At 41.1% G+C, this 27554-nt stretch overlaps 1 protein-coding gene and 1 long non-coding RNA gene across 3 annotated transcripts; one reads left to right on the top strand and one right to left on the bottom strand.

Moving 5' to 3' along the window:
• The first annotated feature begins 276 nt into the window (after positions 1-276).
• On the top strand, positions 277-26649 carry EED (embryonic ectoderm development). Of its 2 annotated transcripts, XM_074956223.1 has the most exons (13): positions 277-417; positions 7564-7716; positions 14615-14707; positions 15670-15735; positions 16494-16619; positions 16738-16819; positions 18706-18797; positions 22264-22397; positions 23589-23694; positions 24848-25006; positions 25459-25532; positions 25773-25916; positions 26453-26649. In XM_074956223.1, the coding sequence occupies exons 1-13, from the start codon at positions 298-300 to the stop codon at positions 26577-26579; spliced, it is 1476 nt and encodes a 491-aa protein (XP_074812324.1). In that variant the 5' UTR covers positions 277-297; the 3' UTR covers positions 26580-26649. The 2 variants fall into 2 exon arrangements, with proteins under 2 accessions (XP_074812324.1, XP_074812314.1); XM_074956213.1 differs by lacking the exon at positions 25773-25916 and having other exon boundaries at positions 26453-26640.
• LOC141989485 (uncharacterized) lies at positions 11767-26688 on the bottom strand. Its single transcript, XR_012639991.1, has 3 exons — positions 26468-26688; positions 12523-13249; positions 11767-12222 (listed from the first exon to the last, which is right to left on the bottom strand). It is a non-coding gene; the product is annotated as an uncharacterized LOC141989485 (long non-coding RNA).
• Positions 26689-27554: the final 866 nt, after the last annotated feature.

A 27554-nucleotide genomic window follows, 5' to 3' on the forward strand; every position in this document is an offset into this window, starting at 1 on the left:
TCCGTTGAAATCAATGGACGATATGAGACTAAAAAAGACCCCTGAGATCATCTGAGCCTGCCTGCAGTACCCACTCGCCCGCCCGCTCTCTCTCTCTCTCTCTCTCTCTCTCTCTCCCGCCCCCAGCCAGCTCTAGCAGCTGCGGGGCGCCTGGGGCCAGACTGGATTTTTCAGCAGTGTGGCATCTCCCGCCACTAGACTGTCAATCTGCTTGGCGGCGCGAGGAGGACTCGTTACGGTGGTGCGGCGGCCCTGGCCCGGGCGCGCTTTACGGCTCCGTGGCGGGGGGCGGGGAAGATGTCTGAGCGGGCTGATCCGCCGGCGGCGGCGGGAGCGGGCAGTGAGATGCCGGCCAAGAAGCAGAAGCTGAGCAGCGACGAGAACAGCAACCCCGGGGACCTGTCCGGGGACGAGAACGTGAGTCGGGCGCGGGGAGCGGGGCCCCCTTGTCCCGGCGGGGCCCCCAGGGGAGCCGGGGTTGGGGGCTCGGGGGGGCCCTGTCCTGGGCTCGCCCCGGAGCAGGGGGCGCTGGAGATGGGAGGGGCTGGGGGCAGCCCGTTACTGGGGGGTTCCCCACCCTTAGCACGGGGAAGCCCCTGATCCTGGGTCCTTCCCCTCCCCAAGGGGGATCCCCACACTCCTGCCAGCAGGCATGGCCGGGGTCACCCCGTTACTGGAAATTGCCCCAGTGCCCCCCCCCCCAATCCTCGGGCCTTCATATCCCAAGGGGGATCCCCCATATCCCTCCCAGCAAGTGGGGCTGCGGTCACCTTATTACTGGGGAATCCCCCCAAATAGCCTGTATCTTGGAGCCTTCCCCTTCCCAAGGGGGATACGCACACACCCCTCACAGCAGGCTGGGCTGAGAGTACCCCCTTAACTGGGAAATCTCCTCCAGCAGCTTGGGATCTTCCCCTTAGCTGAAGGGTCCCACCGTAATATGTGGGCGTGGGGAGGTGCGGGACCCTCCAGCAGCGAGGAGGTTCTGGGATTTGTGTTTTAGGCTGTATCCGCTGTGGTGTTGGGGGAAGGAGAAGGTCCTTCACCTCAAAATAGTGATGGGGCAATTTCTGTCTGACGTTCCCTGCACTCTAAAATAGGGAGAGGGTATTTTAGGACTGAGGGGGCTCAGGAGATGCCGCATTCCTAAATAATTTAAGTAGGGTGGGGTTGGGAGATAGGCAGGCACCTCTGAGGTAAGGTGTAGGAGGGGTAGAGGTAGAGATTTGTAACAATTTACACTATAAAATGGTAATCAGTTTCTAGTAAGACATCTTAAAGTGAAAAAATAAAACACTATATGTGTGTGTGCTGTCTGTTTTTAAATCTTGTATTGTGGAACAATATGTTTTGCAATATTCCTACGTACACGTAGTCTTTTGGTGAAAGAAGACTACTTGAGAATGTTTTTAAATTAAAGTTATTACAGTGTTAGAAAACTCCCCTTTTGTGGCAAAAAATTATCACCAAATATGTGCCTCTAAAGACCATCCTAATATAAGAGCAAAATAAAGGCCAATGATTGGCTGCAACAGAACTGTTTAAAATGATAGAATTATACAAGCCAATAGAAAAGGAGTACTTGTGGCACCTTAGAGACTAACCAATTTATTTGAGCATAAGCTTTCGTGAGCTACAGCTCACTTCATCGGATGCATACTGTGGAAATTGCAGAAGACATTATTATATACACAGACACCATGAACCAATACCTCCTCCCACCCCACTCTCCTGCTGGTAATAGCTTATCTAAAGTGATCATCAAGATGGGCCATTTCCAGCACAAATCCAGGTTTTCTCACCCTCCGCCCCCCCCACAGACAAACTCACTCTCTTGCTGGTAATAGCCCATCCAAAGTGACCACTCTCTTCACAATGTGTATGATGATCAAGGTGGCCCACCTTGATTATCATACACATTGGTTAGTCTCTAAGGTGCCACAAGTACTCCTTTTCTTATTGTGAAGAGAGTGGTCACTTTGGATGGGCTATTACCAGCAAGAGAGTGAGTTTGTCTGTGGGGGGGCGGAGGGTGAGAGAACCTGGATTTGTGCTGGAAATGGCCCATCTTGATGATCACTTTAGATAAGCTATTACCAGCAGGAGAGTGGGGTGGGAGGAGGTATTGGTTCATGGTGTCTGTGTATATAATAATGTCTTCTGCAATTTCCACAGTATGCATCCGATGAAGTGAGCTGTAGCTCACGAAAGCTCATGCTCAAATAAATTGGTTAGTCTCTAAGGTGCCACAAGTACTCTTTTTCTTTTTGCGAATACAGACTAACACGGCTGTTACTCTGAAACCATACAAGCCAATGAGATTCATACCTAACGATATAATTTTTTTTCTTTTGCTTTAGTACCATAGGTTACATTCTGTTCATTCATTCACACAATACAGTTTGCAAGGCTTTTCTGTTAGACTGTTAAAATTAAATTCCGAGGTCCCAATTCTGCAATGAGCTGTGGTGTTAGATTTCTTCACCTATGTATAATCCACTGAGGGATGGAGGCTTAGTGATATAATCTCCTATAAAGGTGAAGTCCCTGTTTATTGTAATGCATATACAATATTTATACAATTATTTAAGTACCAACCATTATAATCTGTGGACATATTTATGTAGTTTAAGTTCTGAAATGATAGGATACAATACTAAAAAGTCCTGTGTGTAACCCTAGTCGGTCACTTCTGATTTACCCCTCTTTCTCTCTACACACAGGCTCCTGCTATGTCAAAACAGCAGTTAAAACAATAAGTCAAACTAAGAATATGTGGGCAGATGGGCTTGGAGGAAGTAGCAGTGAAAGACTTAAATGAAAGAGGGATTGGAGCAGAAAGGGAGGGGAATCCATTCCAAGAGGTAGAAGCAAAGTAAGGGAAGACAAAATTTTGTGGGAGGAAAAAAGACAGAGGGAGCAGTTGGGAGAGAGGATTGGGTGGAGCATGGGAGGCAACAAGAATGTGGAAACAAGGAGGAGCAGAGCTATTCAGACCCGTGAAGGTAAAGATAAAAAGATTGAAACCTGAGCAGATGAAGAGAATAACTGTATCAATCCCCCATCCCCCACAAACTTCACTACTTCCTCTTTTCATCTACTCAGATTTCAAGCACCTTATCTTCACCTTCAGGGGGTCTGAATAGCTCTGCTGCTGCTTTTGTCTTCACATTCTTGTTGCCTCCAGTGCTCCACCCAGTCCTCTCTCCCTTTGTCTTTTTTCCTCCCACCTTTGCCTTCCTTTCATTCTGCTTCCAAACCAGCTCTTTAAGGGTATGTCTACACTGTCCACGTTACCGCAGCGCTGCTGCAGCAGCATTATGAGGTGGGCAGTGTAGACATGCTTTATTGCTGGGGGAGAGCTCTCCCGGCGCTAAAAACCCCCCCACCCCTAACAAGCGGTGATAAAGCACTGTCTATGCTGGTGCTTTTCAGCGCTAAAAGTTTTGTCGCTCAGGGTGGTGTTTTTTTCCACCCCTGAACGACTAAAGTTTTAGCGCTGAAAGTGGCAGTGTAGATACAGCCTAAATAGGCTTAGGCTAAATAGGCTAATATGTTTGTGCTTGAAATGCTGCAGCTGACTGTAGCACAGTAGTAGTGTAGACACTTACTAAAGTGACAGAAGGGGGTTTTCCATTGCTGTAATAAATCCACTTCCTTGTGAGGCAGGAGCTAGGTGGATGGAAGAATTCTTCCATTGACCCAGTGTTGTAGACACCACACCTTAGGCTGGCTTAATTGTGTCTCAGGGGAGTTAATTTTTCACACCCCTGAGTGGCGTAGGAAGGTCGACTTATCTGTAGTGTAGGCCAGCTCCAGTTTACACTTAAAACTTAGGCTATGTCTACACTACGGACCTTACAGCAGCACAACTGTACCATTACAGCTGTACCGCTGTAAGGTCTTCTGTGTAGCTGCTCTGTGCCGGCAGGAGAGAGCTCTCCTGACGTCATAATTAACCCACCTCCCATGAGCAGCAGTAGTTATGTCAGCGGGAGAGCCGACGTAGCGCTGTCCACGGTGGCCCTTTTGTTGGTGAAACTTATGTCAGGCAGAGGTGTATTTTTTCACACCCCTGACTGACAAAAGTGCTAATGTAGACAAAGCCTTAGGTTGATAGAGCTCTGGCACTCAAAGGTATGAAAAATCCACACTTCTGGCACTGCACTTAAGAATGGCCATATTGGATCAGACCAATGGTCCATCTAGCTCAGCATTCCGTCTTCCAGTAGTGGCCAGAGCAAGGTGTTTCAAAGGGAATGAACAGAACAGGCAATCATCAAGTAATCCATCCCCTGTTGTTCACTCCCAACTTCTGGCAAACAGCGGCTTGGGACACTCCGGACATGGTGTTGCATCCCTGCCCATCCTGGCTAACAGCCATTGATGGACCTATCGTCCAGGAACTTATCTAGTTCTTTTTTTAACCCTGTTATAGTTTTTGGCCTTCACAACATCCCCTGGCGAGGAGTTCCACAGGTCGACTGTGCGCTGTGTGAAGAAAAACTTGCTTTTGTTTGTTTTAAACCTGCTGACTATTAATTTCATTGGGTGACCCCCTAGTTCTTGTGTTATGTGAAGGAGTAAATAACATTTCCTTATTCACTTTCTTCACACCAATCAAGATTTTATAGACCTGTATCATATCCCCCCTTAGTCATCTATTTTCCAAGCTGAAAAGTCCGAGTCTTTTTAACCTCTCCTTAAATGGAAGCTGTTCTCTACCCCTAATAATTTTTGTTGCCCTTCTCTGTACTGCAGTTGTGCTGTCTATAAGATCAATGGAAGAATCAGTTGAGGTGGGGTCCTTACAGCAATGAAAAACCCCCTTTTGTCACTGTAGACTGCGACTTATCTATGGGGTTACAGCAACATAGGCTGTAACTATGTTGTTATAGCATAGATGTGGTCACAGCTTTCTCCCTTTCTGTCCCAAACCCACTTTATTCAGTTAGTGTTGCTTTCTCCAAGCCCATGTGCCCACACGTTCTTAGTATGACTTAATGTTTTAGTTAATTTTTTTTTTATTTATAGAGTCAAATCTTGCTGTACCCGTTAAGTCAACTCCCACTGATTCCAGATAAAATCTGTATGGCTGCAGAGTGCTTTCTAACAGCAAAAAGCAGACAGACAAAACTGACATGTAAAGGTGTGCTGAGAGCCTGTGTATTACAGCAAGTGAAGATGGTACTGAATCTAACTACTTCGCAGGGAGTCTTGCCTGAGTAAAGATTGTGGGATTTGGTCTTTGTAGTGTAAACTCAGTGTGTGTGGGGGGAACTTTGTCGTCTTTGTTTGTAAAGAACCATGTATACTACATAAATCCAATGAGAATACTAGTGAAAGCTGCACATAAGATCATCTACATTGTCTTAACTCAGATATACTATCTTTGCTTGCTCCTGTACATTGGCTCTGAATGCACCTGTGTGTCAGTTTTGCCTGATTGCTTTCAGATGTTACCAGGATTATTGTGAATTACAAGAAAACATCATTTTGTAGTATCTGTAAAATGTATGCTTTACAGCTCATACAGTCTGTTAATTTTAATACTTGTCTGTGAGGTATAAATGGGGAAGGTGAAAAAGCCTCCTGTTAGAATGTGGGTTTTTTTCAGTTGGCCATTGCAGGGAACTAGCAAGTGTGTGTTGTATTTTTGGTTGTCTTTGTATTGCATGCAACACATACTTTTAGTGGTTAGTTTAGCAGACTGCTGTGGTGTCAGCTTGAGGATAAGGAATAACCTGAGGACTTGGGCTCTCTGGATTACTGAAGAATAGGCTCACGATGGAGGAGAGAGGAGACCACTTTATCTAAGAATCACAAAAGAGGCTTCTGGGGGGACCTACACTTAAAAATTGTACTGACATAGCTCTGCCAGGTCGATTGTGATCGTGTAATGTTGCATAAACTATACTGGAATGAGCATTTTTATACTGATATAACTACATCCCCACCATACTGACAAAGTCCTCCTAATGCCGACAAGGCCTGTTTTTTGACAAATCCACTGAAACTATAATTTCCTTAAGTTTAGTGGGGGTAAGAAGAGAGATGGAATTGAAGACCACAGACTTCCTATGGCTCTCAGAGCCTGTGAGGGCAGTCAGCCTTGCCCTGGAAAGCTGTCCTTCAGTGACAGAGATTGCAAGCACAGCCAGTATTTTTGGGTACCATATTGAATTTGTTTATGTTCTGTATATCTGCTGGGCCAGGGACTGTATTCAGCTCCATGGGGGAGAAGGGGCGGTTCCATAACTCCTCCAGGAAGTAAAAACTGTGGGGGGTGATTACTCCAGTCCCAGGGATTGTAAACAGTTCCAGAGGGGATATGGGTTGGTTTGTATATACTGGTTCAAATGGGTATCAGAAACCCAAGGAACCAAAGAAGGCTGAGTTTAACGTAATATGGGTGGGGCAGGGGAGGGAGACTTCTTACCATCTCAACAAATGGACTTGATCTTTGATTCAAGGCAGGCCCCAACACTGCTACAGTTTGGTAAACTCCAATTTAGAGGTTCCTGTGCAGAGAGAGATGAAGGTCTCGGGCATCTAGTCTAAGTGGGTGTTCTTTGAGAAGACCACGGGGTCAGGGAGGTAAAGGTGCAGTTATCCTGAAACTGCCCCATTCTATGGGGGGGGGGGAACACGGAGGGAATGATTCCCTCTGACTGAGGTGATTCACTTATTACCTGACTTTCAGAGGTACTGAGCTGCTGCAGCTCTTCAGTGGGAGCTGTAGTTGGTCAGTACCTTTGGAAAATCAGGCCATTACTGTCTCTTTTGTTTCCGTTTAGCCCCACGACACCTCTGAAGTAGCTTGATCTGTTACTGTTTTGTGTTCACTTTTATTCCTGAATGTTTATTGATACCATACAGAAGACAGCACTCCTAGGAAAGCAACTTCTGTCAAGAATGTAAATTTATACTAATTCTCTGCACTCAAATATTCTTTTCATTATAAATACCTCAGTGGTCTTTACAAGCATTGTTTATTCCTGTAAAATGCCTGTGAGGTAGATAATTACCATCCCTTTTTTTAAGACCATTTCCCTGCCTTGAAAAGGTTTAGTTTCTATTTCTTATCTAACCAAATTTCATGTGATGAAATGAGAAAGTGAGTGTCATTTAGTGTCATTACAGATAGCAAATTTGTTGGTAACAGTAGGAGGCTAAGCAATGAAAATGTCCCCCTGCTTCTGGAGTCGTTCTAGAGTCTTGCAGCTGTCTGCTCTCTTTTTGACGTACCCGAATCAAAAAAAATTAAAGGGCTAAAGTTTCTGTCTTTAGAAAAATGACAAGTAACCTAGTATTTCCTGAAAAAAATGACTTTACTACCGCACTGGACACAGCTGTCTGACCTTTCAATATCTCTGCAGAGGAATGCTGTTTTTATTTAGAAAATCTATAACATTTTTTTTCTTGAACATTTTCTTTTTTTAAAGTCCGTGTGCAGACAGTATTCCTATGGGTGGAGGGAGGGGAATGTAAAAACAGCTAGTTTTCCATTATTTGGGTTTCTTAAGTTAGGTACTGATGTCTACCGATTTTGTATATTTTCAGGATGATGCTGTTAGTATAGAAAGTGGTACTAACACTGAACGCCCTGACACCCCAACAAACACACCCAATGCACCAGGAAGAAAAAGCTGGGGAAAAGGAAAATGGAAATCCAAGAAGTGTAAATACTCCTTTAAATGTGTAAATAGTCTGAAGGTAAGGCTCAAATAGATGAGATTGGACATTAGATGCTAGTTGTGGTGACCACTTTGATTTAGAAACACTATCCAGTCTGATATCTCACCTTTGCTCATGCTTCAGAAGAAGGTGATCCTCTTTCCCTTTCTCTGTCCCTCCAAGCTAATTTATGCAATATTGGGCAGATACTATAGTGATGAACACCACAGAAATAACCATAATTAAATGGTGTATATGCAGTGGAGATGTCATTCATGATTCCTTGGGAAACAGCTTATGCCATGTGGTATGAAATGTATTTTACCCATCTTTGACCTATACAAAAGTGTAACAAGACTACACTTAAAAGTGAAAAATCACTAAAACAACTTAAAAGAATGGAATTTCACGTTATCCTGTAGAGATGTGTGAAGTAGGATATTTCTACCTTCCTAGACTTGCTTTCCATTACTTTTACTGTTTTTACACATTTGCCCTCAAGGAAACCATGAAGTGTGTCTATTACTCACTGCTGTAAATTTTAAACACTGTTATGACTGAGTCTGAAAAACCACTCTAAAAATATTTTTTAAACACTTGTGTAGGAGCTCCCTTAGGTGTAGTTTAAATGCCAAGAAAACAAAAGTATAACTTTCCAAATAAAGCAAACCTTTATTTCCTGTTTTTGTGTAGATTTATGTAATATTTTTTACAAATTAGTTGTCAAAGTCCCTTAAAAATTAAGTAAAATGTCTTTTTGGGGGGTAGATATTTTGAGAGCTCAAATCAGTAATTGAATATTGTAGATGTAAAGGTTAAGCAGTAAATAAGTGTGTATGCTGGGATGATAACCTATGGCGCAGTAGGTTTTTCTGAGAAAACAGTAGTTTCTTGATGGAAGTTGTTTGAGCTGTTTTGACACATTTCCTTTTAAAACAAAATACTGTCTTTATTTACTTTCCAAGACCTCAGCTGAGCATTGTATGATTGTACTTGTAAGAATTAATATAATTGCAGATACATTTCTGCTTTTCCTGAACTCAAACTCAGATTTGGACAGATAGGTGTAATTTTTTTAAAAACTTTTTGTTTAAATATATTGTCATGATTACAGGGCTAGCTTCACCCTCTGTCCTCTTCCTGGTGTCTGAATGACCAGAGTCCTCCCGGTCTTGTGCCTTTAGCTCTTACCTGCTTCAGAATGGTATTTCACAATTCTCCCACTCTTTCAGTAGGACCACGGCCAAACTGCCCTGTGTGTACCATGCATTTCTCACCATGCTGAGATTTGGACACCTATTTTCTCTCCATGGTAATCTGTGACTGGTGATATTGACCAATAGCCTTCTTAAAAAGAAAATATTTTCTATAGCAGCAAAGATTTAGAGAGAAAAAACTGATTTTAAAACAACCAATTTTTATGCTGTATCCCATAATGGTGACCTAGGCCAGATTAACAACTTCAGAGGTGAGTTCCTGTGGAGGTCTTGGGCTGTTTCTCCGTTTCCCTGTTCTCCCCCTCTCCTCTCTCCCCCTCCCCCCCCAAAAGTGTGTCCATTAGCTCTTTTATTGAACCATCTTCTGTTGGTGAAAGGGACAAGCTTTTGAACTACAAAACCGCTTCAGGACCTGAGGAAGAGCTCTGTGTAGCATGAAAGCTTGTCTCTTTCACCGACAGAAGTTGGTTCAATAAAAGATGTTGCCTCACCCAGGGGCCAACACTGCTACAGAAAGCTGCAAACAACTAAACAGTGTCAGCTTTCTTTGTTCTCCAGGAAGCTATTTCAAGTGTTGGTGGCCCTTGGCCTCCCCGCTTCCTCTATGCTGGTCAAACCAGTTCAGGGGCTGGACTAGAGTTGTCAGCGCTAATTGTTCTGGTGCATCTGATGAAGTGAGCTGAAGCTTACGAAAGCTTATGCTCTAATAAATTTGTTAGTCTCTAAGGTGCCACAAGTACTCCTTTTCTTTTTGTTCTGGTATTGTCTCTTAATACCTTCCATTTGAAGGTCATTAGACAACCATCATGACACGTTTCTTGCCTGCCTGGGCTAGATGGTCTCTTAACACCATGGCAGTGGCAGGCCAAAATACAGTCTTAATTATTAAAGAGCACCCTTATGTTTGTCACAAGAAAGAAGACACATGTGTAATTACAGGCCTATCTTAGTAATATTAAAATTTGTTTTTCTCACTTCTATAGTACCTTTCATTTGAAGATTTTAATCCACTTTGTAAGTGCTAACTTCACAGGCATATTGTGACCTAGGTTAGTATTGAAGTCATTTGTGGCATGGTTTAACTAAGGGTATGTCTACACTTGCAGAGTTTTTTCGCTGTAAGTTTCACTGGTGATAGGGAACTGGTGAAAGTAAAAGCGCTGGTTTGTGTACTCACTTAATTCCTCCGGCATCAGAGAGTTTTACATTAGCAGCACTTCCATCCGGGATGAGAGCAGCGCTCTAGGGCAGCTATCCCACAGTATACCTCTCTTCATTTTGACTATCAGTCTCGTGGGAAGGGGAGGCGAGCAGAAGGCATTCTGGGTCCTTGCTCAGTGCCCCGTGATGCACTGCTTCATGTCCCAGCAGCCCTATTACTTTCTTGTTTCTTTCGCGGCATTTTCTAACACTCCTGGCTGTCTGGCTGCTTTTCCCGCCACATCTACAAGCACGGCTGTCCACTACTCTGATAGCTGTCACATGCACGCCGCCGTGCTTGGCAGTGTAGCTGCTCTTAAACTTGCAAAGAGAACTGCAGTCAGAGATGCCTGATGAGCTGCCTGAAATGGAAATAAGTAACATTGGATTGCTTTTGGCATTAACTGAGGAGCTGAGCACTGTGGAACAGCGTTTTTTGGGGGTAGAGAAAGTAGCTCACAGTAGTATCATCGTATTGTTATGCTTGTCTGGGATGATGACCAGTGGCTTCAAAACTTTTGGATATGGAAAGCCACCTTCATAGAACTGTGTGCTGAGCTTTCCCCAGACGTGCATCGCAAGGGTACTAGACTAAGAGCTGCACTCACTGTAGAGAAGTGTGTGAGACAGCTACTGGTTGGCTGTGAACCAGTTTGGAGTGGGGAGATCGACCACTGGTGCTGTGATAACTCAAATGTGCAAGGCCATTCATTGCATCCTACTGCGCAAGACCGTGACTCTTGGTAATGTGCGTGACATTTTGGATGGCTTTGCAGAAATGGGCTTCCCTAACTGGTGGGGCGATAGATGGAATGTACATCCCTATTGTTGCCCCAGCCCACCTTGGCACCAAGTACATATATCGTAAGGGGTACTTCTCCATGGTTTTGCAGATGCTAGTGGATCACCATAGGCATTTCACGGATATTAATGCTGGATGGTCTGGAAGGAGCATGACGCATGTATCTTTAAAAACATTGGCCTGCAGAGAATGCTGCAAGCAGGGACTTTCTTTCCAGACCAGCTGATCGCTGTCGGGGAAGTGGAAATGCCCATTGTGATCCTGGGAGACCCAGCTTACCCTTTGATGCCATGGCTCATGAAGCCATACGCTGGAAACCTAGATGTCAGTAAGGAATGTTTCAACAACAGGCTGAGTAGGTGCAGAATGGCTGTCGACTGTGCATCTGGCCGTTTGAAAGCACGCTGGAGATGAGCAGGGAAAATATTCCCATGGTTATTGCAGCGTGCTGTACTTTACATAACATCTGTGAGGGGAAGGGGGAAAGATTTACTCGTATGTGGCGCGTGGAGGCTGAACGCCTGGCTGCTGAGTTTTAGCCAGATACCAGGGCTATTAGAGGGGCACACCATGTGGCAGTTAGGATCCGGGATGCCTTGAGGGAAAAGTTTGAAAATGAAAATCATTAACTTTGCTGCTGTGCTTGGGAAAGGAAGTGTTAACAGCACGTGCTGTGCTACGTGGCGGTTCTGTCTGTAATTTCAGTGAAGATGAAGTGCTCGTTGACTTGTAGCTGTGATGACATGTACAGAAATGTGAACACAAATAAAGCTTGCTTCTTTTTGAAAATTTTGTGCTTTTATTTTAAAAAGAGAGAGAACACCACATGCACATATATCCATCCTCAATATTGGTGGTGAACAGGGTGGGGGGCTCAGATACCTCACAGCTGTGTACAACTCCAGCTGTCATTTGATAAGTTGTCAGGGGGTATGGATTGTCGAGGAATGGAAAAATTTGCAGCGAGCCTATAAGAATGTGCAGTGGGAGTTTGGGGAGTGCATGGGAAAGAATTCTGCACTTGCCGCAATGCGGGGCGAGCACGATTCAGGTCACTCTGCAGTATAATGAGAGAATGCAACAGATTTGGCTGATGCTCCAGAACGTTGATTAGTTTCTCCGTGGCTTCCCTATGGAAAGCGTTATTCTCTTTTCAGTCTCAGTTCTCTTCCTCTTTCCACTTTGTCATGGTTTCTCTCCATTTATTTTTATCATGTGTCTCCGCTTGGGAGTACAGAATCCCCTCACGAAACATGTCTGCCTCAGTGCATCTTGGCCGCCTTCTTATGCGTCGTAGATGGTCTGCTACAGCGCGGGGTGGGTCTTCTACCATCATTTCCGGGAGACAAAAGCAACACATTACTGTGAAACATACATATAGGAATCACTGTGTATGTTGCAATACACCACTGGTAAGAAATTACTGTTGTGGTGAGAAAAGTCAAGCACCCATGGTGCATAAGAGCCCAGCAATGGTGAGGGAACGCAGGGTTAGAGGATTTATTGCATACACCCATTCTGAAAAGCAAGCATGAAGGGAGGGCACCCAGCACACAAACACAGCCACCTTAGTACTTTTCTATGCCCTCAACCTGCTTTATGCATTTTCAAAGCAAAGCAACTTACCAGAGCTCTGCTCTCCTGCCTCTCCCTCAGCAGCCAGTGGCCGCTCACACTGGCTAGACACTTCCAGAGCGGAGAAGGGCTCCTGAGTGCAGGCAACAACAGGCTCCACAGCTTCCTCAGCCGCTGCCTCCTCATCTACGACCACCTTCTCCTGGCTAGGGCCACTTTCCACTGCCTCCAGACTTAAAGAAGTATCCACTGGGCTCTTTGCAATGGAGGTGGGGTCGGAGGATTGCATCCAAGTCACTGTAAAAACGGTAGCTTCGGGGCGCAGCACCAGACTGATGGTTTGCCTCCCTCACCTTGTGGTAGGCGTTCCTCAGCTCCTTCACTTTCACTCTGCACTGCAGTGTGTCCCTGTTATGCCCCTTCTCCTGCAAGCTGCCTGCAATCATCTAGTAGGTATTGAAATTCCTTTATGGCTGGAACGCATCTGGCACTGCACAGCCTCCTCTCCCCAAATTCTGATCAGGTCCAGTAGCTCGGCATTGCTCCAAGCAGGGGATCATTTGCTATGTGGAGCAGCCATGGTCACCAGGTCAAATGAGCACTCGGAAATGGAGTTTCAAACTTCCTGGGGCTTTACAGAGGGAGGGGCTGACGTCTGTTTACCTAGCATCAGAGCAGCGGAGGTGCTGGCCAGAGTGGTCACTTTGGGCACTGTGGGATATCCTTCAGAGGCCAAAAGGTGTTTACGCAGGAAGAATGTGTCTTCACTTTCACATCACTGCAAAAAGAACAGCGGTAAGAACTGTGTGCCTTTCTTTTTGCGGTGAAACTTCTGAGTTTCACGGCAAAAAGTAATTAACAAGTGTAGACGCTCCCATGGATTTTGTGCAAAAAAAGGGACATTTTGCACTTTAAATGGCAAGTGTAGACATGCCCTAAGGCGTTACTCTAGAGCAGTGGTTCCCAAACTTTTAACAACCCACGAACCCCTTTCATGAAAATATCAAATCTCGTGAACCCCCTCCTAAAAATGAATATTTCCAGGGATTTTCTCCCTTACCTGAGCATAAATGATAGAAGCAGTGATCTTGGAAATAATTTGTTTTCTTTATGACACGCTTATTTCACACTATTTATTATTACATTATGATTTATCATTACATTATTAATTTTATTACATTATGAAAATGACGACACTCTTCCAAGATTTCACTTCTAAGGCTTATATCACTTCGATTAAGCCTCTCTACATGTTTCATCAAGGAGTACCAGACGTGAAACAGCATGAAGGTATTTAAGAAGCCAACTCAAATAGTTCCTCCCACAAGCATTCAGGTCTTGAGCAGTCCAGGCAAAAAACACATGACTGCAACAAAGCTTAAACTTGTTCTGCCAGGAAGTCTTGGTCACTAGGCTTGGGCTGCTGGCCCCCACGGGGGTTGGGGTCCCTAGGGACGGCTTCCCGCCATTACAGAATTTTTTTTGTGAACCCCCTGATACATTTCACGAACCCCAGTTTGGGAACCGCTGCTCTAGAGATTTGTACCACTTTAACAAGACAAGTATAGTTAACACCCCCCCCCCTTCCCCCGCCCGCCAGTGTGGACACAGTTATTCCAATATTGCTTTTTTCTATCTCCATAAGGAATAAGGTATGCTGATAAGGCCCTTTATACTGATATAACTGCATCCCAATTAGGGGTTGTATTAGGATAACTATTTGGGTTTACAAAAATCACACTCCTAACTGAAATAGTTATACTGGCACAAAATATATGTGGACCAGGCTTTAGACCCAGAGGTTGCCTTGCCCAGGATCACCAAACAAGCAAGTAGTCCAAGCTGCAAATAGAACCAGTACATAAGAGGTGGTGTTTTTTTCACTTCGCCTTTAAAGCTTGGAGCAGAGGAACATGTTTTTACCTCCCCTGAAGACGAACAAGTTAATGTACTGTGCTACTGTTTTTTTAAGAGCGAGTATATCGGGTCAGAACATGTAAACGGCTATAAATGTAGTGACCTTTTATATGGGAAGAGGTTGTACAAAAATAGGCTCCTTTTGCCACAAATCATGAGTTTCTGAGAAATAATGTCTGGTCTTCATTCTCTCACGTGTTTCCTTGATCTTATTTTTCCTTTACAGGAGGACCACAGTCAGCCATTGTTTGGAGTCCAGTTTAACTGGCACAGTAAGGAAGGAGATCCATTAGTGTTTGCCACTGTAGGCAGCAACAGAGTGAGTAATATGCTCAGTTTCTGTCTAATCATGTTGCCCCTACACGTGCTTCTTTATCTGTATGCCATTTTCTTCTCCCTCCAGTTACCAGTGTTCAATATTTAAAATACTGTGGTGGTGTTTTGTATTCCATTTTTCAAGGCTGTAAATGCTTGCAATTTTAAGATGGGTGAATCCAGTAGTTTGAAATGTGGTGGCATGCTTCAGCGGCTTGAGAATAAGGCTCCTATTTTACTAAAATTCCTTCAGTTTTGTAGAGGTTGGAAGATCTCTGAAAGGGAGACACTAAAATTCTTTTCAGGTAAAGTGTTGGTTCTCAGCTGTAACCTGTTTAAAGGGCTAAGTGATGTACAACAGAATGAAAGAAGCATCTTTATTGGTGTCAATGTGCCAAGTACTGATACTAAGTAAAGATTAGTGGCCTATGTGAGATGAGTTGATGGATTCTTGGTGAACAGGCGTTCACTTAACAGCAGCCTTAAGAAATAGTTAACAGCATTCAGAGAATGGAGTATCTGTTTTATGAGTAAATAAGAGAATTTCATTTTTCCAGGGTTGTCAGTGCGGCAGTTATTACAAGCACTAACTAATGTAGAGAAATAAGTAACAAGGGCCATAGTTCTGTGCAAAGAAATTAAACCAGACAATAGAATGGTTTGTCAATATCAAATAGAAGTAACAAGTTAGGTTAGAACTAATTGTATTAATTTCAGGGTATGGTATAGCCTGTCAGCAGCTTTCATCCCGAGGAAGTTTCACCATGAGGAATGTTTAAATAAGTCATTAGTCTGATAAGACACATGAATGCTTTTGCATCGAACCACTTCCACATTCAGCTAAGGAACAGATAGTAGATGGGACTTGTGTAGAGCAAGACACCCTTCAGTTTGCACAGATGAATGTGAAAATCACATGCCATATTGCATGAAATTAATAATCCATTAAACCTTTTTTCCCCCCAGGTTACGTTATATGAGTGTCATTCCCAAGGAGAAATACGTTTATTGCAGTCTTACGTGGATGCTGATGTATCCTTCTAAAGCAGCTTGTCATAAAATGGTATTTTAGTAGGACTAACATGAGAAACGTTTGTTTACTCCCTCTTGATGTGTAACAATTGAATTATTGTCTGTGATAAAATACTGTAAACACCTGTTGATAAGGAACATCCTTCACTTCAGATCCAAACTCCTGCCTGTATCCCACAAATTTTAGCTTTTCTTTTCTAATATTACAAATGCAGAATCAGGAAACATGTTATATAAAATATTGTTAAAATGATTCCACATAATCTTATGCCTCCCAGCGCTAATACTTGTATAACATGTTTCATGTTTGTAGCTTCTACAGTTTTCTAGCACTGCTATGTAGTACGTAGCATTCCTATTTTACTGCTTGGGCCAGGATTGGAAATGGGAATTCCTGGCTCCAGTCCTGAGGTTAGACCAATTACATGGCTAATAAATTATTTTCTCACCTTCATTTTAGTCATTTAGTTCCACCACTTGAGTCCTTTTGAAGAAGAAGAGAGAGCTGATAGATCAGAGAGCATTTCAGGTGTATGGTGCAGTATGAGGAAGTAAAAAGAGCAGCAAGGAGAGAAACACGCACAGGGGAAGGAGTGGAGTTGTAGAGAGCTTAGAAATCATAATAAATATTAATCTTCTTATCTCTGGTCATACACTATTGAGCTCTTTTATAAAACAGCAACTGTGCTTCTAAACAAATGTATGAATACCTTATTCTCTACAGCTGCTTCTGTAGTCCTTAACATGGCACCTATTAGGCAGATGAGAACTTTTATACTTGTGCATGGACCTATGATAGCAATACAAGTCACCCGCTTCTGGCTGTGGCTGGGTCAAGGGGTATTATTAGGATAATTAATCCCATTACAATGCAGTGCATAAAGGTGAGTGGTCACGGCTTCAAACTGCAGATTGCAGCTTTCTAAAATAATTTACAATGTATGTAGTCTAACTATCTCAATTTGAGGGGTGGGAAATAATTTTCTTTGAAATCTGTTCTAGCACTACGTGGGCCATGGAAATGCAATCAATGAACTGAAATTTCATCCAAGGGATCCAAATCTCCTTTTGTCTGTAAGCAAAGGTACGGCAGTTTAGCTGCTTTTTTTTGTTTAGGAACCATCTACTTAGATTTTTTTTTTTAAATACCATGTAAGAGGTCTTGGGTGTGAACGAGATGAGCTAAACCCCATCAGAACACAAAGATCAATGTATGACACTTTAAGAATTGAGGTGGACAAGGTGGGTGTGGTAATATCTTTTTATTGGATCAACTTCTGTTGATGGAAGCAACAAGCTTTCGAGCTTCACAGAGCTCTTCTTCAGGTCTGGAAGAGATAACCAGAGTGTGCCAGCTCTTTTCCAGACCTGAAGAAGAGCTCTGTGAAGCTCGAAAGCTTGTTGCTTCCATCAACAGAAGTTGATCCAATAAAAAGATATTGCCACACCCACCTTCTCTCTCTCATATCCTGAAACCAACTTGAAGCATTGAAACTCTAGAACAAATTAACTCTGTTAATTTGGATTTATGTGTGTTAGATGAAACCCACGGCCTGTATTAGATGTAACTGCATCCATTGGTGCCTAGGGACTGAAAACAATGTCTCCGTAGGTAGAAAGAAAACACCCATGTTTAGCTGTGACAGTTGTGCAAACCGTTGGGCATTGATGGAGCTTTGTGATTATCATTTAAATTGGTTTTTATATGCTGAGTTGTCCTGCCATCTACTGGTGTGGGTTACATGGTGCACACTACTTTCAGTATGGAAAAAAATTCTTAGCCTGATTCTCCTGTCACTTACATGAGTATAAATTAGGAGGAAGTGAAAGGAGAACTGGTTCGTATTGTCTTGATTAGACTATCCAACCAATCATAACCTCTTAAACTTGACTAACTTAAAGCAAGACTGTGTGCTCACAAGAGTGAAGTTTTGCAAGTGCTAGAGTTAAAAACTTATTTTGTTCCAAAGGCGGAACATCCTACAATAGTGCAGTGTTGTGGATGAGACTTCACAAGAACAAGAGTTGAGAAACTGAAAGTGATTCCTGCAGCTTTGTGTACAGTGTGGTGTAGCTGTATGAACCATAATTTTTTGAGTTTATTTTATTTGTAATTAAATAGTTTGGAACTTTAAAGAAGTGAAAATCATGCAGTCACACTATTGTATGATCACTGGATCAAATTTTGCCTCTTGGATGGCCAAGAACTGCTTGCCCACTTCCAATATAGATGAGGAGAGAGTGGGGGGAGGAAGGGGAAGCAAAATGCAACTAGTCTGACACATCCATCTTATAGTGTACTGTACTTTAGTGGAACCATAAAATCTTCTTTCAGTTCTTTCTAAACTTGATGTTTTTAAATGTCAGTGGCTCTTCATTGAAAATTGGCACGAAATTCTGTCTTATGAAACAGCTAGACGATTCCCACTGACTTCAGTGGAAGTTGCGTGTATGTAATTTATGGCCCATTCCTGCCCTCAGTTCACACTGTATTAAAAATCTTTTTTTGGCTTATCAGAGCACAAAATAATAGCTGAATACTTTAAAGAGTGAAAAGCACCCTTTTTTTCCTGCATACTTGGTAACTCAAATGACTGAAGGGATTTTTTAGCACACTGTCCAAAATATAAAATCATCATTGAGCTGAGAATGAATGGGACGTTAACTTTTGGCTGAAATATATTTTTCCTTCCTTTCTCCCCAGGAAATGACTTAAGGCCTGAAAATAGGCTAGGTAGGAGTTCATCATTAGAATGAAAACTTTCTCAACCATACCTAGAGTGGTGTTAAAATGATACTAACATTCAACTGAAAACAATTTTTTCTTGTAGTAATGGAAGAACATACTTTTCATACATTATAAATGGTACCGTGGGATTCCTGTTCTTGAAAGTGGTGGCTACATTAACTTTATTGAGGTACAAATGGATGATTAAGGTTAACCTGTCAGCTTCTGTGTTTGTATTCTAGATCATGCACTGAGACTGTGGAACATCCAAACAGACACGCTGGTTGCAATATTTGGAGGTGTAGAAGGGCACAGGGATGAAGTCTTAAGTGCAGTAAGTGGAAAACTATAGGGCAATGCCTTCAGTCTTATGTATGGGAATCCCAATATCTCTCTTTGAATCATATTTAGGCTTAAATATTGTGCCCAGCAAACCCAAAGTACATGAATTGAACACTTTTAAAAACACATTTAGGCTAATATAATTCTAAGATTACAAATCAGCACTAAAATACTTGCCAGCCCATAAAAACTGACACCTGCGTCACTCAAACTCTCTATCGAAATTGGATATTTTGCAACATGTCCTGAAGGTAAATAAACTAGGACTCTGTGGGATTAAAGAGTCGTGTTGGATGGAAATGGGAAGGAACTGTTCAAAGCCCTTCACTAGGAACACCTTGTTCTAATGAATGCCTCTAGGAACTGTAAGTATCCCAGTTGACCTCAGCTGAGAGAACTCATCATAGGGTAAGAGAAACTGGTCAGTAGCTACACTAATATTTAAAAGGTTTAGTTTTAGTAGGTAGTTGGATGAAGCAACCAAAGTTTAAAATAGCTTTATCCTTCAGTTTTTGCATTTGTAACATATAGCTTAAAGTGCGAAAGATTGCATAGCTTTTCATGGAATAGAGACACACTCCCTACCCTGAAGAACTTGCAGTCTAAGGCCCTTATCCTACCTGTGCTTAATTTTACACATGTGATTGATTCCTTTTGACTTCTGGTGGTAGGCACAATACAAATATCTTAAGTAGGCCGAAGTTGAAAGAAAAACAAAAGTTATATTTTAAATCTCTAAAATATTTATAATTTTTCTGTAAATATATAGAATAGACTTCCAACCATCTTATATTTTAAGTGGATAAAATTGATTAAAAAAAGTAATTACATTTTTATATAAACAGGTTTATTTTTAAAAGTAAGCCTATTTAAAATTTGAAATTATTACAATGTGTTTTTATGCCTAAATTTACTATAACCTATTAAGAAAGGATTAATATTAAGCAATACATGTTTGCGGCTGCAGTTTTAAAGAAAGTCATAGCGCTGAACTGGTGGAAGTCACTGGCTTAGCACCTAGAACCAGAATACGTTGAAGTGCTACACCAGCTTTTGACAACAGTAGCTTCTTCGGGTGTAGAGAGAATGTTTTCTTCATGTCAGTTTGTTCAGCTAGTCCAGTTCAATGACAATCAGTTCCATTCACTAACTACAGATAGTACTTCTTTTGCTTTAATAAAACAGTTAGCTTTAAATACAAAACATGTTTTGTTCTGAAAAACTTTTTTTCTTGTGTAACCAGCACATTTAAGGTAGTTTTATTTAACTAATAGAAATCATTTTGAAATGTTCTTTTGTGCATTTAATTTGAATTTTAACGTCCATCCAAATGGAGCTTGACACAATTCACAAGTAAAACTTAATCATCTTCTACTAAATAAGAAATGAATTGTTCATCATTTCTTAATATTTATTTAGTTAAGAAATATAATACTTTAAATAAATGTGTGTAGATACACCATATCTTTCTGGTCAGCAAAAGCACCAAGTTTAGTGTAAAGGCTACATTTAATTGTGAATCAACATGTTTTAATAGTTACAAAGCAGTGAAAATCAACCTTTCTTTATGATCAACCTTGATCTTTAAATATTTATGGTAAATAGGCCCAATGGCCTGTGATGGGATGTTAGATGGGGTGGGATCTGAGTTACTACAGAAAATTCTTTCCTGGGTATCTGGCTGGTGAATCTTGCCCATATGCTCAGGGTTTAGCTGATCGCCATATTTGGAGTCGGGAATTTTCCTCCAGGGCAGATTGGAAGAGGCCCTGGAGGTTTTTCGCCTTCCTCTGTAGCATGGGGCACGGGTCATTTGCTGGAGGATTCTCTGCTCCTTGAAGTCTTTAAACCACGATTTGAGGATTTCAGTAGCTCAGACATAGGTGAGAGGTTTTTCGCAGGAGTGGGTGGGTGAGATTCTGTGGCCTGTGTTGTGCAGGAGGTCGGACTAGATGATCATAATGGTCCCTTATGACCTTAGTATCTATGAAAATCACTAAAAAGTACAAATGCAAAATGAGATTAAAATCCATTACTTTAAATCAAAGCAATTTAAATAATCCCTCCTGGGGGGGTGTGTCTTTTTTTTTTTTTTGACACTTGTTTAGGATGATTTACAGTACGCACTCTCCTGTAGATTCACCTCTCAAGAGACGCAGTTATTGCTTCATGCCACCAAAACCTTTATACCTATTTCTGTCTTCTACTTTCGATGTGTACAAATAATCTTTGATTACAGAAATGTTTCTTTGGACACCTGTACAAATTTTTATTTGGGAGACCCAACAAACCTTGCATAATCCAAGCATCACATAACTGTGGAGTTTACTTGTTTGTCTATAAAACACCTTTCAAAGGTGACTTGGTGTTGAAAGACTTTGCATAAGTGAGCTTTAAGGATGAGTAGAACAAAAAACCTGGTGCTTTCATCCACAAGAGAATACAGTCACACGTCCCACAATTCCTGTTTTGGCCTACGGCAGTATACAATTAATTCAGTACTATTTCTTTAGTAATTAAGGACTTGACACAGATTTCACATTCAGCATGATTTACACCTAAGATGAGCTTTCAATACTGTCCTGGCCTCATATATCTTAATCAAATTGTGTGCATAACACGAAGGAAAGCAACAAAAAATATGAAGAGAGAGGAATGGATAAGGAAGGAAAAGGGTTACATTAATAAGGGAAACAGTGACTTGTGCTTGTTATGCTTGCTTACTTATGGCTCTCTTTATGTACAGATACTCAAATTTTATTGGTATGTAACAAATACCTAGATAGAATATTTGTGCTAGAAACAATTAATCATTTGGCTTTGGTCTTTCTTCCCATAGAAACATCGGTATTGCCATACCAAATCAGATCAGTGGTTCTTCTAGCCCAGTAATGTTTCTGATATTGGCCAGTACCAGATACTTCAGAAGAAGATGCAAGAAACCATATAGTGGACAATTAAGGAATAACCTTCCCATAGAAAAACATTTTCTTATCCCCAGCCACTTGCTGGCTTACACTCTGAAGTATAAGGGTTTATATCCTCTTAAAATTGTTTTTGTTCTGTATATTGTAATGGTGGATGGCCCTCATTTGTGTCCAATCCTTTTCTAAATTCTACTATAGTCTTTGCCTCAATTAAATCCTGTGGCACAGGTTCTACGTTGGGGAAAATACTAGTCTTCAATTTGTTGTCTTTCAGCTTCATTGAATGTTCTCTTGTTTTTTGCATTCAAGAGAGTAAAATAGGTGTGCCAAGATATGATACCTTTTACAGGAAGCAGGCTTAAGTTATATTTAATAGTTTTCTATCTTGAAATATGCTTATTTAGCTTGCTCTCTAGACTGAAAATATGACTTGAACATATATGCATCTAATGTAAATGAAGAAAATAGAATCAGTGAGTTAGTATGCTGAAACTTAATATTGAGGGCTTAAAGCTGACTCTTTTTGTGTAGGATTATGACCTTCTTGGTGAGAAAATAATGTCCTGTGGTATGGATCACTCTCTGAAACTCTGGAGAATCAATTCAAAGAGAATGATGAATGCCATTAAGGAGTCTTACGAGTACAATCCAAATAAAACCAACAGGTGAACGCAATCTTGATCTTTATTCGTTGATATATCTACTAAATATGAATCTTCTCACCAAGGGCCCATATCAGCTCCCACTGTAACGAGGGAGGTTTTCCATTGACTTAGGAGGTGCTGATCCCTAAATTGCTCTGGAAGAAGGCTTCTCTTACTGATATGTGGTGGCAACAGTGTTCTGTTTAATTACAGGTCCAAACACTTATTGAAATAGTCTGACTTCTTCCATTTATGTGCAATTGGATGGTTTTTGGAATTGGTGTTTTAATCCAGTTCTAATTTCTGAAGCATATATATAAATACATATCAGCAGCCTTTCCTGTCCCCTAAAAGGTTTATAGTAGAGTAACAAATACACATCAGAATAATTGACTAGACTATCGTAAATAGTTCCTTAAATTCTAGGTATGAAAATAATACAAGTTATTGTAATCAGTAATTTATTTGGGGGATATAGGGCAAAAATGCTTACACAGTTGGAATTACACTTGAAATTTTCAATCCTCCTGTGATCCAATTTCTAAGAAATAAGTTGATTTGAAAAGACCGTTACCTTTCAGTTATGCTACTAGCAAAATTTGTCCTTAATATTAAGGGAAACCAACTCATGTAATTACCTGTTCGTACCAACCCTAGTGTTGAGTAGCCTCCAATTTGTGAAATAAAATGTGAAGGATCTAAAACATACTGAACACATTTTACAATAGGACTAATACTAGAAGTGTGCCTACTTCTTAATGTTACCAAATCTTAAATGGCACTTCAGACAAAACAAGGTCCTTCGTGTGTTCTTACACATACCTTGTCAAAACATTTTAGATTTTGCTTGAAGAGTGTTGGGGGCTGAAGGAATCCCAGAAGTTGTTTCTGTTTTAACATGACTTGAAGTGTTTGACACAGGAATTGCTGAATTTCTTCAGAGGCTAATATGTTGTCTTTCCAGTGCCTCCAGTCTTTCCTCTCCTCTACCCCCTCCCCACACATATGTTGGGACCTCAGCTAATTCACTGAAGATAGTCTTCTAGTATTTACCTTACAGATAAGTTTCTGAAATGTACGCCGCAAATTATTAGACACAGTAGAAAAAGGTTCTACTGACAGTTATAAATTATCATTTTAGTGTTTTAAATAGTTTTTTTTAAGTGCCTCTCTTTGCTCTTCTTGCTATGACTCATTGGTTTTTCCCCACAGGCCTTTTATTTCTCAGAAAATTCACTTTCCTGACTTTTCCACCAGAGATATACATAGGAACTATGTTGACTGTGTACGATGGTTAGGAGATCTAATACTTTCCAAGGTAAAGTGTCTACTGTTTAGCCATATTGTTCAAGATTATTTGCTTACATTCAGGGCCTCAAACAATAGTTTTTGGGTGAGAGTGGAGTAGAATGGGGTGTCTTTCTGCTACTTTGATTTATTGGCCGGAAAGTTAACTTATTGTGCCATGCAAGGTGATTTTTTCTAGGTAGATTGAGAGTTTAACTAATTAGGTTTGGGTATATAAGTATCTTGTATTAAAAATCTATGTAAATTCTTCTAGCAATCAAAGCTCTAGTAAAAGTATATGAGAACTGAAAAGCCAGGATTCGGGTGGAATGTTCATTAGGGAAAAAAGCAAGACTGTTCATTTCTGGGATTTCATATAGCTCTTGCAACAAAAAGGAGAAATGAAATAGGTGTACTTAAATTGGAAAGTCTACATCACGGAATGACTTCGATTTGTGTTGCAACGTTAGTAATGTTTGCTCTGCAAATGTTGGCTAAGACCTGTTTACTCTGAGACTTGAAAACAACTTAGCTCGTTTCTAGTAAGAAACATGTTTGGAACATTACTAAAATTCTTCAAATTTGCATAGAGACAGAACTAAACCCCTCTTCTGTGTTTGAATTGTCCAAGCGCACTTCACTCGCACTCCTTTGGCAATTAAAGGTCATTGGCAAGTAGCTTGGGGTGAGCTGGCTGTGTTTGGACTGCATGGTGTAAGATCTGTGGATAGACACCTAAGGGCATGTCTTCACTGGCAATGGGAAAGCTCTGCCATGGCAGCACTTTAAAGTGGCTTGTGTAGTCACAGCACAGCGCTGGCAGAGAGCTCTCCCAGCGCTCTAAAAACCCACTTCCACGAGGGGCGTAGTTCCCAGCGTTGGGGGGCCTGGCTCCCAGTGCTGGTGCACTGTCTACACTGGCATGTTACAGCGCTGAAACTTGCAGCGTTCGGGGGTGTTTTTTTTACACCCCTGAGCAAGAAAGTTGCAGTGCTGTAAAGTGGCAGTGTAGACAAGCCCTAAGATTCCAAGTGACATCCTTGATTTTTTTCTTTATGTATTCGAGGGTAGTTGTACAAGGAGAAGTTTGGATAAAATTATAATTTGAAAAAAGCATGGGTGGTGTTTATGGGTTTTTTTTTTTTTCCCCCTCAAGTAAGTGATTCTTCTTACTCTTCCCATAGTCCTGTGAAAATGCTATTGTGTGCTGGAAACCTGGCAAAATGGAGGATGATATAGATAAAATCAAGCCCAGCGAGTCAAATGTGACTATACTAGGACGATTTGATTATAGTCAGTGCGATATCTGGTATATGAGGTTTTCAATGGACTTCTGGCAAAAGGTAAGAGTGAGCTTTGAACTTTTTGCTGTATTTGAAGAAAATCCCAGTTTCAGAAACTAACTCTTCCCCAGTTACATATTTAGATGCCTTAACGGTATATGAGGAAAAGTTTTCCGCTCACATGTGCTGATATGATGGGAGGCAACATGGTCTGGAGCAAGGAGCTTACTATTGGTAGTCATGAACACTAGATTTTAATCCTGACTCTCCATTAGTGGTATTGGAGGGAAAATTACTCCATCTTTTATCTCCATTTTACTGATGAGGAAACTGAGGCAAATACATAAGACACATGGGTGTAATGCAGATCATTGGTTTTATAGTGATTTGAGTATGTGAAGCGCTATGTGCGCGCGCGTGTGTGTATGTTGTCAGTCTTAGAGACTTTATGAAGTCTGGCTTCTGTTCTTTGATACCATATGTTAAAGTGTCTATATTCTCTCATTTCAAAGATGCTTGCATTGGGCAATCAAGTTGGCAAACTTTATGTTTGGGATTTGGAAATAGAAGATCCTCATAAGGCTAAGTGAGTATATAGAAATTTCTAAACTCCCCTAGATTCCTTTGTGCTACTGAGACATGGAGTTGGGGCACTTTCCTTCTTTACACAACTCATACTCTTGAATGGTGGTAGGGCACTTTCATTCTTACTTTACCCATAACACAAACTCTTGAGTGGTGGTAGCCACACCTTCAATTCTAACTTGTACGGTGAATAAGCATTTTGACCCTGTAAAGTTAACATCATTATTTGTATTTATTACAGTAGCGCCCAGAGGCCCCAGTCGGGTTGGGGCCGCATTGTGCTGGGCACTGTACGTAGATACAGTAAAAGAAAGTCCGTGCTTCGAAGAGCTTACAGAGTAATTAGGAGAAAAGTTTACAAAGTAATTGAGAGGAGACTTTCCAGGTGGGTGTGGCGCACAATGGAAGGGGGAGGGGAAAGGACTAGGGTAATAGTAGAAATACAGTTACATAGGCTAGCTACATGCATAATTTGGAGGGGCTTGTAATGTGACTTTCCAGTTGACCACCTGTTCCTGGCCAGGTGACTATTGAAGAGTCATATATGAGGCCTTCCTGGAAATCTTGCTATCTTTCATCACCCAATTACAATACTGTATTCCTAAGTAAAAATTAATACTTAGGTTTATTACAATAACCTACCTAAGATGACCCACTTTCAGAAGAGCTTTATGAAAATTGATCTTGGGTGGAGGAAGAAATTGCAGTGAGAGAGAATTAATTTCCTCTGGGTTCCAACAGCTAACTAAGGAGTACAGAATACACTAAGGGCCCAGCCTTGCCAACCTTTCCTTTGTGAGTGAGCTTCCACTGGCGTCAGTCAGATAACAAGTTAAAGTTCTGATCCAGCAAGCCCTTACTCACAAGTGTAATAGCAAATGCAGACTTAACATTGCAACTAAATCATTTCTTTCTTTGTAGATGTACGACACTTACCCATCCTAAATGTGCTGCTGCCATTCGACAAACCAGTTTTAGCAGGGATAGCAGTATCCTTATAGCTGTTTGTGATGATGCCAGTATCTGGCGCTGGGACCGACAACGATAAGTTCCTTTTTTAATTAAAAGTAGAAAATACATTGTTGGTTTACAGTTTAACCTGTTAACTAGCTTCTACTGTAGTTGCATTTAGAATAGTTTTTTCCACTGTTCAGTTGGCTGGAGCTGAACTTAGTAATGTTTACATTCTTTGTACTGTTGTCTTGCTCAGACTCTGCTGCTTTCATTAATAAAAAATATTTTTGTAAAGCTTTATGCATTGTCCACTTCAATTATTTACCCGAAATGAATTTCACAATTTAACTGTGACCTGTGATGTTGTGTTACATTGTGTATAGCTGGTACATATCATATGCATGTTAGCGTTGTGGTAGGAATTGAGTATACATGAGATTGCAGTCTTGCCTGTGTTTTTTTTCTTTTTCTTTTTTTAAGTGTGTCTTATAATAAAAAAAAGGAGTGTAATGTTGCTACAGAAATATTTCTTAGGGTTCACAATAATTTAAATTACATTCATCTGTATAACAAGTTCCTTAAAGTATAATATAAGAGAGATGTGGCTGTGCTAAAAATATTTTGCACCTGTTCCTTTCCCTGTGTTACTTTCACTGTAGATTATTATTAAAACTGAAGGAATTTTAAAACCCAAATGTGCTTTTCACCCATTAACATAAATGGCAAAATACTATGTTTGTTTACTTTTTGCATTTTAATGTTGGATAGTGGAAAAACAAGATAAGCCACCCTAGCTTCCTGATTCTTATTTACTACCTCAGTGCTGTAATGTTCAGATTTTGACTGGTGTGGGGGAATACTTTAATCCTAGCCATTGTTACTGACTCTTTTTAAAAAAGGGTATTTAGGTTTTATAAAACATTCCTTTTCCTAAATACAACCTAAATTTTGGGTCTTCTATGGTGTCTCGTCAAAGGTTTAGTTGTAAGAGCAAATAAACTATACAATGACTCTTGTTACTGTTTTTAATATTTTTATTAGAACTTAAAATGTATACAGTTAACCAAGA

Source organism: Natator depressus, chromosome 1, assembly GCF_965152275.1.
Source record: "Natator depressus isolate rNatDep1 chromosome 1, rNatDep2.hap1, whole genome shotgun sequence".
Classification (NCBI taxonomy): Eukaryota; Metazoa; Chordata; order Testudines; family Cheloniidae; genus Natator; species Natator depressus.

Bases quoted from the DNA above. Each gene is read 5' to 3' on its own strand.
- EED (XM_074956223.1), top strand. From the start codon at position 298: ATGTCTGAGCGGGCTGATCCGCCGGCGGCGGCGGGAGCGGGCAGTGAG. The intron at 15,736-16,493 runs GTATCCTTCTAA...GGCACCTATTAG, and splicing joins AGTCTTACGTGGATGCTGAT to GCAGATGAGAACTTTTATAC. The intron at 18,798-22,263 runs GTAAGTGGAAAA...CTTTTTGTGTAG, and splicing joins GGGATGAAGTCTTAAGTGCA to GATTATGACCTTCTTGGTGA.